The sequence below is a fragment of the Bufo bufo genome, chromosome 3, assembly GCF_905171765.1.
Source record: "Bufo bufo chromosome 3, aBufBuf1.1, whole genome shotgun sequence".
NCBI lineage: Eukaryota > Metazoa > Chordata > Amphibia > Anura > Bufonidae > Bufo > Bufo bufo.
In genome coordinates, this window is record NC_053391.1 from 579,528,993 (window position 1) to 579,544,749 (window position 15,757).

Here is a 15,757-nt window from a genome sequence, read left to right on the forward strand (position 1 = left end):
CCAAGGCGCACGCTTCACCAGCCTCTCCATTCATTTCGTGGTATGGGGCAGTCCTTGTGGTCAGAAATATAAAACTATCATGTGGATTATCAGATTAACAGAATACCCTTTTAAAGGGGTTGGCCCATCTCGCACTTTGGTGGCATAGGATAGGTACGGCCTGTTCTGTCCCCACATGAAGGCGAATGAAGGTGTAACTGATAATGACTTTGTGACTGTCCTACCTTCGTATCCAAGCAGTGGAGCAGACCGGACAGGCAGATGCTCAGGTTAGATGGATCCAGACGTAGACATGAGGATGCAATCAAACGTGGGTTTATTTGATCCAGAGCAGTGACATACGGTTATACAATACAGTAGATGCTGTGATGTGGATGTCTTTCCAGAGGCTAACTGCTGAGGCAACTGCTGGTCAAAAACTGATGCCTTCACAAGCCAAGGTGTGTGTCTCCAGTCACAAAGGATGCAGCACTGAAAAAGGCTACAGGAAGTGACCAGGCCCAAGGCTGCTAAAACCACGCCCAAAGATAAAACTTTATAGACAACGAACGAGGCGTGCAGCATACAAATTCCGGCCAGCAGATGGCAGCAGAGAACAATAGATTTAAACAACATAGGTAAAACAAGAAATAATACAGTGCAGAAATTCAATATGAAAGGAACAGCACACTTCCCGTCTGAAATTCACTTTGGGGATTTCACTATGACGAATGTCCATAAAATATAAACAACCTGTAAAAGAAAAACATGTTAGAATGCAAACATAGATTAGTCCTGTTTTCCAACTTGGAATGGAGAAGATCTGCGAAGCTAGATACAGTCCTGTTCACCCATCAGGGACGTTCTCGATGGGTCTCATCCAACTGGAGAAACGTTCAAAGCGCTGACAACTGAAGCTGGCGGTTTGCTTTGTTCCAGTGACTAATGCACTAACTTCAGCGCGGATTTCTGGATCATTATCCGGATCCTGGATGCTGAAAACTTCCTGTACACATTCGTCTGCCTCTCCAAGCAGAAACTCTGGACCTGTAAGCCAAGTAGAGTTAATAAAGGAACCTATAGACATAGGCCTAGTGGCGTGATCTGCTGGATTAAGTTCGGATGGTACGTAGTGCCATTGTTCAGGTTTGGAGGACCTCCTGATTCTCTCTATGCGGTTACTAACGTACACATAAAATCGCTTGGTCCGATTGTGGATGTAACCTAAAACGACCTTACTGTCGGTGTAATACTGGACTTCAGCTATGTCGACACCCAGTTCTTGTTGTATGAAATCCGCGATCTCCACTGCCAACACAGTCCCACAAAGTTCCAGTCTGGGAATAGTATGATCGGGCTTGGGGGCTAACTTAGCCTTACCAAAGATGAATCCAACGTGATTTTGGTTGTTGGGTTCTGTCACCTTCAGATAGGCAACCGCTGCGATGGCCTCCGTGGAGGCGTCCGAGAACACGTGGAGTTCTTTCCTTATGCTAGAGGAAAGTGAAGTTTTAATATAGCATCTCGGGATGTGGATCTCATCCAAGGCACACAAAGATCGCTTCCAGGCTTCCCATTTTTGCTCTTTCTCGGAGGGAAGTGGGGTATCCCAATCCTTGACTGTTTCAGAAAACTGTCTCAGTAGAGATTTACCTTGTATGGTGATGGGCGCTACAAATCCCAGCGGATCAAATAGGCTGTTTACCACTGATAGGACGCCTCGTTTTGTGAATGGCTTGTCTGCACAACTTATCTGAAAACCGTAGGAGTCGGCCGAGAGATCCCATCTGAGGCCCAAGCTCCTCTGCACAGGTGGACTGTCCAGTCCCAAGTTAATGTCCTTGAATCCTGGTGCATGATCGCCTGATTCGAAGGCCCTCATAACGGCCAGGCTGTTTGAAGCAATTTTGTGTAGTCTAAGTTTAGCTTGGTACAACATACTTTGAGTCCTTTTGAGCAGATCGATAGCCGCTTCTTCAGTCGGTAGTGATTTGAGTCCATCGTCTACGTAGAAGTCCTTTTCTACAAAGTCTCTGGCATCTTTACCGTACTTGGATTCTCCCTCTAATGCAGTGCGCCGAAGGCCGTAAGTTGCCACGGCAGGTGAAGGGCTGTTTCCAAATACGTGTACCCTCATACGATATTCTGCCATCTCTGCGTTGGTGTCGTTATTCTTGTACCACAGAAACCTGAGGAAATTCCGGTGGTCCTCTCTGACTACGAAACAGTGGAACATCTGTTCAATGTCGGCGGTGATGGCAACGAGCTCTTTTCTGAACCTCATCAGCACTCCAACTAGGTTATTCGTCAGATTAGGACCTGTGAGAAGGACATCATTAAGAGATACACCTTGATGTTTGGCACTTGAGTCGAAAACAACCGTAATTTGATTAGGTTTCCGTGGGTGATACACTCCAAATGAAGGCAAGTACCAGCACTCGTCGTTCTTCCCTAAGGATGGAGCTGGTTCTGCATGGTTGTTGCGAAATATTTTGTCGATTAAAGGCAACGATGTGTTCTCTCATCTCAGGCTTGCTGTTCATGGTACGCTGAAGAGAGTTAAATCTAGACAGAGCTTGTTCCCTATTGTTCGGGAGTCTCACCCTGGTAGCTCGGAAGGGTAATGGAGAAACCCAGTGATTGGTTTCGTCTTTAAGGAACTCATTGTCCATTATCTTGATAAATTCTCTGTCCTCTACTGACAAAGCTACTTTATCATCGTCCTTGCTTGTGTGAAAGACTAATCTTCCCAAGTTGTCAGCAAAGTAGGGAGGAATGTCGTCAGGTGGTTGTATGAGGTCTGGAGGCTTCTCTTTCACCTCATAGTGATGAGGGCAAGGCTTAATGCAAGTTGTGCGTCCATCTCCACGCACGTACGTTTTGAATGAGCGGATTTTTGGTTGATCCAAGCATACATTTCCTATGACTACCCATCCCAAGTCCAGTCTCTGGGCGTATGGTGCATAGTCGGGACCATTACACTGTTGACGCACCTTGTGTACCCTTAGATTGTCTCTGCCAAGCAGGAGTAGAATCTCGGCGTTGTTGTCCATAGGTGGGATAACGTTGGCTAGGTGCCTTAGGTGTGGATGGTGAAATGCAGCTTCCGGGGTAGGAATTTCATCCCTATGGTTGGGTATTTGATCACATTCGATCAGCGTCGGTAGAGGTATTTCCGTATTTCCACTGACGGAACAAGCGATGAATCCTTGTGCCCTCCTGCCGCTAGTCTCAATGCGACCCGAGCAGGTGTTTAAGATGTAGGGTTCTGACGGTCCCTTTTATACCAAAGGCTTCAAAGAATTTAGGTCCTGCTAGGGAGCGGTTGCTTTGGTCGTCAATGATGGCATACATTTTTACTGCCTTTTCTGGTAGCCCCTCCGGGTAGACCTTGATTAGGCATATGCGGGCACAACATTTGTCACTCTGGCCCTCCCCACATACGTCCAAGCATGAGCAGGAAACAGCAGTGGCTGTGTTAGCGTGGTTCTGGGGCTCCCCGCCATGACTTTGAGCAGGACTGGTGGTGACAGCAGCAGGTGAATCCCTTGTGAGTGTAGTTGGGTGCATAGCTGAGGCATGTCTATCACTATGACACTCCTCACATTTGATAATGGATTTACAGTCCTTAGCCATGTGCTCCAATGAAGCGCAGCACCTGAAACATACCCCAAGCTCGGTGAGGACTTTCTTGCGCTCCTGTATGGTTTTGGATCTAAACCCTCTGCATTTGTTCAGCGAGTGTGGTTTTTTATGAATGGGACATTCACGATTGAAGGCCTTGTCTCCTGATGAGGTAGTGTACTGTCTACCAGTGGGTACTGCAGATGATGGTAGGTTAGTCTTTCTAACATTCACGCTGCTCTTAAAGTCTGTGTTTATGCACAATACTTTCATACCTTGATGATGGTGTCGCTGAAGCTGTAGTATTGAACTCCAGGAAGTCGAGGCTGGGGTCATTCCTCATCTGGGACTGTTCATCGATGAATCTGCAGAAATGAATAAATGGGGGAAAAGTGACGTCATGCGCTCTTTTGTACCTTGAGACTGATGCCGCCCACTTCTCTTGCAGGCTGTATGGTAACTTCACGACGATTGGGTTCACCCCATGGGCTGTATCCAGGTAGCACAGCCCGGACAGACGAGGGTCTCTTTTGGCGAGCTCCAGTTCCATGAGCAAATCACTTAAATCCTGAAGCTTGTGGACATCCTTGAGACTGATCTTGGGGACGTTCTGCAGTCTCCTGAATAGTGCCTTCTCTATTGCTTCTGCACTGCTAAAGGTGCGTTCGAGTCTCTGCCAGGCTGCAGCGAGACCTGCTTCTGCTTGTCCCACATAGACAGTTCTAAGGCTCTTGATGCGATTTGTGGAGCCTGGGCCCAGCCATTTGATCAAGAGGTCGAGCTCCTGCTCTGCGGTTAGGTTAAGGTTGGCGATGGCAGCTTTGAAGGTTGCCTTCCAGGCTCTGTAGCTCTCCGCACGGTCATCAAATTTTGAGAGACTGGTGTTAATTAGCTCTCTGCTCACCATAAACCTGGCAAACTCAGACATATCTGATTTCTCACTGCTTGTTGCCATGACAACTTGTGATGCCCCTGGGGCGTATAGGTTGCGTGGCGTGAAAGGGTGAGATGCTTCCGGGTAGAATGATGTTGCTGCAGGGTTGAGCTGTGGTCTAGCCTCTGTAGATTCTGATGACTGCTGTTTGAGCTGTGGAGGTAGGCCAGGAAACACCTGGTAGCCATTTTGCTGTAATAACTGTCCTTGAGAGGGCGCGTCTGGGCGACTGTTATTGGATTGCTCGGGTGCTGTGGGTATCGCTGGCCCTGCAGGTAGAGCTGACTTGGATTCAGTGTTGTTGGCTTGGACAGTACAGCACACTGGGGGTGGTGAAGATAACTGTTTCAGTATGTAGTCGCTGGTGCGATCAACTGGATCGTCTATCTCCTCTGGTGGCAAGCAGACTGAATCAAGGCCTTGGCTCAATGCTTGCTCAAGTAGTCTTACTTTTGCTAATGCGATTTCCTCTTCCCTCTCTGATTCAAGGATCTTCATTCGAGCCTCTGCTTCTGCCCTCTTGGCTTCTGCCTCCGCTTCTGCCCTCTTGGCTTCTGCCTCCGCTTCAGCCCTCTTGGCCGCCGTCTGTGCTTCTGCCCTCGCAAGGACTTCTTTTTCGGTGAAGGAACGCCTCACTTTGGATTGCTCTGCATTTATGCGGGCCTCTAGTAATCTGTCGCTCAGGGCGGAGCTTCTAGAGCATGATGATCTGTAGGACCGCGAGGAATGTTTGGATGAATGCGATCTGTGTGATCTGGTTTCTTGCAAATAAGAGATGCGGAGTTCCACTTTATCTTTAGCGTCCAGCACCATGGCGTCTCTTTTTCTGTCTATTGATTCTGCCTTGCATAATTCTGACGGGGCTTCTTCAATATTAGAGTCTTTTAGAAAGGTTATATACCTTGTGGACAGTTTCTTGTACCTTTCATGGGCTGCGTTCAGCCGCCCGACGGTAACTTGTAAGCTGGTGGCATTGCCTGAGGAGGACTTAAGTCCTGATATGAGGGAGGAAACTCGTTCCCATAGCTCTTCCAGGTTGTCACATAGCTCATCTTTCCTGGTGTGATAATTTTCTGTGATCTTTATAGTTGGTTTGAGAGAGCGCCTTGGTCGCGTGACTTGGTCTGCTGGAAGTGTGGGTTCTACCTCCAGCTCTTCATAATGATCAGTATCAGGTTGCATTTGCTTTGTTTCATCACTGGGGAACTGTACGAGGTCCTTTTCGGACATTTTGATTTAAGGTGCGCTGTCTCTTTAAGAAAATGAACTTTTGAATTGGGGGCTGAAAATTGCAGTGCGGCTCAGATGAGGCACCCCGATGAGTTTCCCAAAGTCCTTTTAGTGAATTGCGGGGTTTTGGTTTAAGGGAGGCCCCGCGTGCGTGAACAGTTCTTATATCATGCGAGCAAGGGTTAATATAGGATGTAGAAAGTGGCTTGGTGAGTAGTGGAGGACTTCCAGGCGAGAGTATATCTACTGCGGACACGCCGTGCTTCCCCTTGGGCTTATGGGACGTGCACTGTTGCTGGGCAGATTTGCTGGGAGTGGGCCTGTTGCAGGGGAGGTTCCTGAGTGTGGCACTGGGCTCTGAGGGAACCTGTAGCCGGGCATTGGACATTCAGACGGATATTGACTGGGGTATAAGGCTTTAAGGCAGTTTTTGACTGTTCTGTCCCCACATGAAGGCGATTGAAGGTGTAACTGATAATGACTGTGACTGTCCTACCTTCGTATCCAAGCAGTGGAGCAGACCGGACCGGCAGATGCTCAGGTTAGATGGATCCAGACGTAGACATGAGGATGCAATCAAACGTGGGTTTATTTGATCCAGAGCAGTGACATACGGTGATACAATACAGTAGATGCTGTGATGTGGATGTCTTTCCAGAGGCTAACTGCTGAGGCAACTGCTGGTCAAAAACTGATGCCTTCACAAGCCAAGGTGTGTGTCACTAGTCACAAAGGATGCAGCACTGAAAAAGGCTACAGGAAGTGACCAGGCCCAAGGCTGCTAAAACCACGCCCAAAGATAAAACTTTATAGACAACGAACGAGGCGTGCAGCATACAAATTCCGGCCAGCAGATGGCAGCAGAGAACAATAGACTTAAACAACATAGGTAAAACAAGAAATAATACAGTGCAGAAATTAAATTTGAAAGGAACAGCACACGGCCCCCAAAGTGAACGAGGGCGCACCATGTATTGACTTTTATGGGAGTGCCGAAACTTCCATAGAGGTGATCATGCTTGCGTAGTTCACTGTCCATTCACTTCTATGGGAGTTCTGGAAATAGCCGAGGGCGCCTGCCGCACATTCAGGGGGGTGTCTTCTTAATTTTGGGGGCCCTGTTCTACTTGGTAAATTGAGTGGGCTGTAGCTTAGAAAACCCCATGCTCCTTAGCATCCCAGCTATATTATATGTATTTTAAATTTGGCGACTAAAAATTTAATTTGGCTCCTAAATTTTTCAGGTTAGGAGCCAGAGCCTGCTCGAGATTTTTTTTAGTCTGGAGCCCTGATACACCTACCTCCTGGAGAGTGTTCTTGATCTGGCCAACTGTTGTGAAGGGTGTTTTCTTCACCAGGGAAAGAATTCTTCTGTCATCCACCACAGTTGTTTTCCATGGTCTTCCGGGTCTTTTGATGTTGCTGAGCTCACCGGTGCGTTCCTTCTTTTTTTAAGAATGTTCCAAACAGTTGTTTTGGCCAGGCCTAATGTTTTTGCTATCTCTCTGATGGGTTTGTTTGTTTTTTTTCAGCCTAATGATGGCTTGCTTCACTGATAGTGACAGCTCTTTGGATCTCATCTTGAGAGTTGACAGCAACAGATTCCAAATGCAAATAGCACACTTGAAATGAACTCTGGACCTTTTATCTGCTCATTGTAATTGGGATAAGACACACCTGGCCATGGAACGGCTGAGAAGCCAATTGTCCCATTACTTTTGGTCCCTTAACAAGTGACAATTCACTGATTGAGATATAATTGGATTACGTTCACCTCTAAACACTTTCCCTGATAAATAGAACGTTTTGTATGTGTGTATATTAAAATATCAAACTTTATTAATACACATTAAAATATTGGAACGAGAGTGAATCACAATACATGATAATCACAATAGGAACTATCCCTTGCTCAGCTATAAATGCAACAAATTGGCACCAGATATAAATCAAAAAATCCTCCTTAAAAATACACCCCCTATCGCTTGCTGCGGCGTGTAAGGAGGCAATATCTCTGCCAAAAGGTATAGCTTGCAAGGTAACAAGTCCCTATCAGCTGTAGGGCATCCACCACAACTGTATTAGTGATGTGATGCACCTACAGATAAGACCGGGCACTAGGGAGACAAAAGCTACATATGGGGAGAGGAAAGGGCAGATATGCTGAATACAGTGTTCTGTCCGCGTGCTAATAACTTGCACTCACACTGTGTAAGCTATGATTTCACTCCTGAATCATCCTACTAACTACCCCTACCAATGTCACCCTAATATAAACTATGTGCCCGGGACGGCACAGCGCCCTTCACCTAGCAGCTTCAATTTGTGTGTGCCTAAGTATCGCCCATTTAGCGCTCAACGCGTTTCTTTGTATCAAATCATCAGGAGCTCAGGGCATAGGCAGACAAACAGCACTGCCCGTCTCACATATGGAGGCGGCAGCGTCGGCGCTATAAAAAATTAGAAAGTTTGATTTCTGATTATTATTGTCCCATTACTTTTGGTCTCTTAACAAGTGAGAGGCACATATGCAAACTGTTGTAATTCCTACACCGTTCACCTGATTTGGATGTAAATACCCTCAAATTAAAGCTGACAGTCTGCAGTTAAATTAGTAGAACTACAGGTAACAGCACTCCGCTAGTCAATTGCACAAAGATATAAGCAAACACTGAAAAAATAACTGCTTGGTGGCCATACTTACTGCAAATGCAGCTAGAAGCTCTTTGCGAATATAATTGATCAAAAATATTTCGGGCCCATCTACCGGTCGTCAAGGTCGCTTCTAATCAGATGGGTCCTACTCTAACATGCCTCTCCTGGGCTTACAGCCTACAATCTGGGCACAGTAGTACCAAGCTGCATCCTACGCATGCCTCTCCCAGGTAGCGTGCACCTGCGTTCTCATATTCACTTATTGTGGAGGTGCTGGTTCGTTTATTTTTTCCCCAGTCTGCAGTTAAAACACATCTTGTTTGTTTCATTTCAAATCCATTGTGGTGGTGCATAGAGCCAAAAATGTTAGAATTGTGTCGATGTCCCAAAATTTATGGACCTGACTGTACATCAGCAGAAACCACTATTCACTGTGGGGATGAGTGATTGCAGTGGCGATCCCTCGTCCCCTTAGGTTCTGGTTACATGGCGTCATGTGTCGCAGCAATGTTGTGTGACATTTTGTTTAATGATAGTCAATGGTGTTGACATGCAACATGCTACAACTGCGATGCGACAGTCGCAAAAAATCCATCCAAATCTGATTTTTTTTATTTTTTTTTCATATTATTTTATTTATTTATTTTTTTGTGACTGCCGCAGCATGTTGGATTGCGACACAGTTGACTATCATTTCAAACCAGAATTCATTGCAACAACAATTTGTGCGACACATGTCGCTGTAGCGACCTCATGTCCTCTCTTGGCATGTCTGCGGCTTTAAGCCACAGGTCCATGATCCTTAGCACAACCTCCCATAAAAATGAATGGGAGGCGGAAAGGGACGCGGCCTCCGGCAGGTTTTTGCCGGAATTTCAGATCGGCTGTCCGTGCCAAGATTCCGTTGTAAAATCTATTGTGTGAACGTCTCAATACAGAAAAAGTGATTGCTACATATAAATGCAGCTCTCACCTCTGCGCACGCAATTATTGAAAATTAATGAATTGTTCTTATAATTGCCTATTCAGTTGGCTGATGTAAAAGTTTCATGTGATAGTTTCAGCTGGCAGCAACTTTGGGTCGTAATCCATTGTCACATCTTCAGATAACATTTAGAAATAGGAAGAATTTGCACATGATTTAAATTGAATGTACAATGCATGTGTGTAATCTGATAATCATTGCCTCTGATAATCATCAATAGAAGTCCAGTTATGTATACTTTTTTACCTCTTTCTAGGAAGGAACATTCCCCAGTCTGAGCACTCCAGATGGAAGAACAGAAGGTTTGTGCTTGTTTAAACACCTTTTCCCCCCCCCCCCCCCCAAAGTACCACTTTTTATACAGGCCCTTATAACGGGAATTTCCAGTTTTATTTGGTCTTTCCTTTCCTGCTATTGATCCTTGGCACCAGTTTGTCAGCCTTTGCCTCCTTTAAAGGCGATGTACACCTTCTGAGGCAATTTTTGTTTGATTGCGTTTTACGCATTTTTGGATAAAAATCCTTTTTTTTTTTTCAATTGGCTTTTATTAAAAATATTGACTAGTTAACTGTTTTTTCTAGCTGTGTGATTGGTACTTTCACTCACTTTGTGCTGGTCATCTAAGGGCTCTTTCACACTTGCGTGGTTCTGTTCCGGCATAGAGTTCCGTCATCAGGGCTCTATGCCGGAAGAATCTTGATCAGGATTATCCCTATGCATTCTGAATGGAGAGAAATCCGTTCCGGATGCATCAGGATGTCTTCAGTTCCGGAACGGAACGTTTTTTGGCCTGAGAAAATACCGCAGCATGCTGCGCTTTTTGCTCCGGTCAAAAATCCTGAACACTTGCCACAAGGCCGTATCCGGAAGTAATGCCCATTGAAAGGCATTAATCCGGATCCGGCCTTAAGCTAAACGTCGTTTCGGCGCATTACCGGATCCGACATTTAGCTTTTTCTGAATGGTTACCATGGCTGCCAGGACGCTAAAGTCCTGTTTGCCATGGTAAAGTGTAGTGGGGAGCGGGGGAGCAGTATACTTACCATTCGTGCGGCTCCCGGGGCGCTTCAGAGTGACGTCAGGGCGCCCCACGCGCATGGATGACGTGATCACATGGATCACGTCATCCATGCGCATGGGGCGCCCTGACGTCATTCTGGAGCGCCCCGGGAGCCGCACGGACAGTAAGTATACTGCTCCCCCGCTCCCCACTACTACTATGGCAGCCAGGACTTAAATAGCGTCCTGGGTGCCATAGTAACACTGAACGCATTTTGAAGACGGATCCGTCTTCAAATGCTTTCAGTTCACTTGCGGTGTTGCGGATCCGGCGGCCACTTCCGGCAAATGGAGTACACGACTGATCCGGACAATGCAAGTGTGAAAGAGGCCTAATAAACCTTATCTGTAAACTAGTAAGAGGTCATAAAAATTTATTTAAGCCACATTCTTATCAGTAAGATAAGAACTAAGCTATAATGTCAGAGAGCTGAGATAAGGAGCCCGTCAGCTCCCCAAATGACGGAAAAAAGAGAAAATCCAGAGGCTGCTACTAGAAAATATCAGCCCTCTGCAGAAAAAAAGGCTCAATATTTTTAATAAAGACCATTTAAAAAAATGATTTTTAGCTGAAAGAGTACAACGCAATAATAAAAAAAAATGCCCCCAAAGGTGTGCGTAACCTTTAATGTAGATTCTAACAATAGTTATTTGTCCTTGCCATTTTGTTTACCCCCATCCTCCACCTCCTGTTGTAGGTGGTGACCCTAAGGCCCCTTTCACACGGGCGAGTATTCCGCGCGGATGCGATGCGCGAGTTGAACGCATTGCACCCGCACTGAATCCCGACCCATTCATTTCTATGGGGCTGTTCACATGAGCAGTGATTTTCACGCATCACTTGTGCGTTGCGTGAAAATCGCTGCATGCTCTATTTTGTGCGTTTTTCACGTAACGCAAGCCCCATAGAAATGAATGGGGTTGCGTGAAAATCGCAAGCATCCGCAAGCAAGTGCGGATGCGGTGCGATTTTCACGCACTGTTGCTAGGAGACGATCGGGATGGAGACCCGATCATCATTATTATTTTCCCTTATAACATGGTTATAAGAGAAAATAATAGCATTCTGAATACAGAATGCATAGTAAAATAGCGCTGGAGGGGTTAAAAAAATATAAAAAATAATTTAACTCACCTTAATCCACTTGATCGCGCAGCCGGCATCTCCTTCTGTCTTCATCTTTGCTGTGTGCAGGAACAGGACCTGTGGTGACGTCACTCCGGTCATCACATGATCCATCACCATGGTGATGGATCATGTGATGACTGGAGTGACTTCACCACAGGTCCTGTTCCTGCACACAGCAAAGAAAGGAGACAGAAGAGATGCCGGCTGCGTGATCAAGTGGACTAAGGCTACTTTCACACTTGCGTTCAGAGCGGATCCGTTTGGATCCGTCTGCATTATAGTTTAGAAAAAAATTCTAAGTCTGAAAGTTGTTCAGACGGATCCGTCCAGACTTTACATTGAAAGTCAATGGGAGACGGATCCGTTTGAAAATTGAGCCATATTATGTCAACTTCAAACGGATCCGTCCCTATTGACTTACATTGTAAGTCTGGACGGATCCGTTTGCCTCCGCACGGCCAGGCGGACACCCGAACGCTGCAAGCAGCGTTCAGGTGTCCGCCTGCTGAGTGGAGCGGAGGCTGAACGCTGCCAGACTGATGCATTCTGAGCGGATCCGCGTCCACTCAGAATGCATTGGGGCTGGACGGATCCGTTCGGGGCCGCTTGTGAGCCCCTTCAAACGGAACTCACAAGCGGACACCCGAATGCTAGTGTGAAAGTAGCCTAAGGTGAGTTAAAAAAAATGTTAAATTATTTTTTTTAACCCCTCCAGCGCTATTTTACTATGCATTCTGTATTCAGAATGCTATTATTTTCCCTTATAACCATGTAATAAGGGAAAATAATACAATGTACAGAACACTGATCCCAAGCCCGAACTTCCTGCACCTTACCCGCACCTTTTCCCGCAACGCCCGTCTGAAAGAGGCCTAACAGATTGCTTCTTATTGCTGGGCTTCAAAAAAAGCTTGTTTTTTATTATTTTTGCACCTTAGGTTCATCCAGAACGCTTCGCTATAGAATAATTAGGAATCCAGAAGACCTGGTGAAGTTTATCGCAGACTTGAAGAAAACTCCTAAAAAGGTACTAAATGGCATACTTAATACTGCTTTAGTTAGTATTGGTGCTCTTGCTGTTTGAATTCCGTACTTTGAGCTGCAGGGATTCCGACACCCGGAACCCCCGCCGATCACCCTTTTGAGAATGTAGTGAAGTTCCTGTGAGCGATGCGGCCTTCTCCGAGCTCACCAAGCACAGCACCATACATTGTGTAGCAGCTGTGTTTGGTATCTCAGCTCGGCCCCATTCACGTCTATAGGGCAGAGCCGCGCCTAGGCCATGTGACCGATAAACGGGATGTCACTTGGCCCAGGGATAGTTGCGAGCGCCGCTGCCTTCTCAAACAACTGATCGGCGGGGGGGTCACAGATGTTGGATAGGTCACCAGTGTAAAACTCCCTTAAAACCCCTTTAAGCTGCCCATACATATCAGGAGGTGGTCGTCCGAGCATACATGTTTACCTGATAGAGAGTGAGACCAAGGCACTGTAAGAAGTTTCTACCAGTGGATCGGGCTTAAAATTTACTAGTGTCTGAGTAAGTGGCTTCCGTGGATTCCCAGATTATTCAGTTTTCATGAATGGATTTCTTTCCATTCAAAACAACGCAAGTATGAAAGTAGCCTAACCTCTGCTTTCTAGCAGAGTTAGGGTCCATTCACACGTCCGCAAAATGGGTCCGCATCCGTTACGCAATTTTGCCAAACAGGTGCGGACCCATTCATTTTCAATGGGGCCGGAATGTGCTGTCCGCATTTGCGGATCCGCACTTCCGTTCCGCAAAAAAAAGAACATGTCCTATTCTTGTCCGCAATTGCAGACAAGAAAAGGCATTTTCTATGTGAGTGCCGGCGATTTGCGGTCCGCAAAATGCGGAACGCACATTGCCGCTGTCCGTGTTTTGCATACGGACGTGTGAGTGGACCCTAAGCATGATAGTGGACAGAATATATGATTGTAGCTTAGGGGTGGGCGATATAGGCGATATGCGATATAAATTTGGGCCACGATATGGATTTTCGCCATATCGCCTATATCGCCGGACCGCGATATGATCGCCCACCATTTTCTCCTGATGAGCCGGCGGGCACAGTGGAGGGAGAAGGAAGGAGTCCCTCCCTCCCCACTGTGCGCAGCTGCCGCTGAACACCAATGAGGACAGAGTAGGAGGAGGAGGGGAGGGACTGTGGCCACTGCACCACCAATGAATGTGCCGGCCATATCCCACAGGGTCCCCCTCCTCCCCCCCCCCCCCCCCATCATTGGTGGCAGTGAGCAGTTCCGATCGGAGTCCCAGCAGTGTAATGCTGGGGCTCCAATCGGTTACCATGGCAGCCAGGAGTCACGCTACTGAAGTCCTGGCTGCAATGGTATGTTAGTGAGCAGCATTATACTCACGTGCGCTGTGGCCGCCGGTCGCTCCTTCTTCTGTCTGTGCGGCGGATTGATAATGCTTATAGCATTAGCAATGCGCCGCACAGACCTATGAGAAGGAGCGCCCGGCGGCCACAGCGGACGCGAGTATAATGCTGCTCACTAACATACCATCGCAGCCAGGACTTCAGTAGCGTCCTGGCTGCCATAGTAACCGATCGGAACTGCCCACTGCCACCAATGATGGGGGGGACGGAGGGGGTGGGTTTGAGTTACCGGGGGGGGGCCAGATCAGAGGCTGGGGGGGGGGGGGGGGGCCAGATCAGAGGCTGGGGGGGGGGGCCAGATCAGAGGCTGGGGGGGTGGGGGGGGGGGGCCAGATCAGAGGCTGGGGGGGGGGGGGGGGGGGGCCAGATCAGAGGCTGGGGGGGTGGGGGGCACATAGAGGCTGGCTGCCATGGTCAGCTCCCTGCTGTTGTGTGCACAAAGCACAGGGCAGCAGGGAGTGTAAAGTCCTATTCACCCTAATAGAGCTCTATTAGGGTGAATATGACAAGGGCTCTAGCCCTTAAGGAGGCTAATAGTTATTTAAATAAAAAGTACAAAAAAAAAAGGTTTTAACCCCCCCCCCCCCCCCAATATAGAAAACAATATATCGCATTATATATCACATATCGCACATGCTTAAGATTATATCGCAATATAGATTTTAGGCCATATCGCCCACCCCTATTGTAGCTCCTGTGTGTGTCCATCCTTGGACACTACACTTGCATTTTGATGGGCTTGATTTCAGGTTATTTATAAAGTTTTTAGCTGTTGGTTTAAGAGTTTTTTTATATTCTTGCAGGATGATCAAAGTGATTCTGAGAATAAAGAATTACACAGTGGAGACGATTCAAACTCTGTGCCTGATACACAGGATCCTGAGGATGAAGATGAACAGGCCCTCATGCAGGAGTTTGAGAAGGAATTGGAAAATATTCTGCTTCCCAAGTCTGATGTCTCCCAGATAAAGGAAAATGTGAAAACGGAAATTGAGAAGGAATTTGGTAACATTATTGATGAGGTGAGCCACTTACTTTTGATCTTTTAGCCATGGGAGAGGTGTAAAGAAGCTGGAGGTCATCTACAGTGTCTGAGGGACAGCTTGGACAATTCTCTTCTATTAACCAAAATGACACAAGTTCAGTGTCAAAGAATACTGAGGACTCTCATTTAAGACCTGGCTGTATTCATGAGGGGAACACTTCTCCTACATCTTCTTGCCTTCCCATACTTTCACCAATGACGGCTGCCTGGCTACAAAACAGCTGACAGTGTTATATAGGTGACTTATAGTCTTACACTTTCTTTGCTCCAGCACAACCATCCCCACCTTACCTCTGCAGCAGCCATGTTATCATGGCCTCAGCAGTATTTATGAGCCAGTGATTGGCTGCAGCGGTCATGTACAGTATGTGTGCAGGTCTCTACTGCAGTCATTAACCCCTTAAGGACACATGACGTATCGGTACGTCATGTGTTGTTCCGATCACTGCCGCCCGGCCGGCGGTGATCGGAACAAGGTGCCTGCTCAAATCATTCAGCAGGCACCTCGGCTAAATGCGCGGGGGGTCCCGTGACCCCCCCACCCATGTCGGCAATCGCAACAAACCGCAGGTCAATTCAGGGGGATCAAAAACTTGAATATGCCTAAAATATATATGTTTCACCCCGCACCCCTGAATGATTTGAGGGAGGCGGGCGGTGCGGCAGGCGGGATCGCGATCCCCCGCCTGCCTTC

The 15,757-nt window shown here is 47.1% G+C and overlaps 1 protein-coding gene across 2 annotated transcripts in view; it reads left to right on the plus strand.

Moving 5' to 3' along the window:
* OS9 (OS9 endoplasmic reticulum lectin) overlaps positions 1–15,757 on the plus strand; it is a 109,758-nt gene that overhangs the window by 48,289 nt on the left and 45,712 nt on the right. For both annotated transcript variants that reach the window (XM_040425766.1, XM_040425767.1), the window contains exons 9-11: positions 9,664–9,709; positions 12,534–12,622; positions 14,822–15,040. In XM_040425766.1, coding sequence (XP_040281700.1) covers positions 9,664–9,709; positions 12,534–12,622; positions 14,822–15,040 — 354 coding nt within the window. The remainder of the gene's footprint in view (positions 1–9,663; positions 9,710–12,533; positions 12,623–14,821; positions 15,041–15,757) is intronic.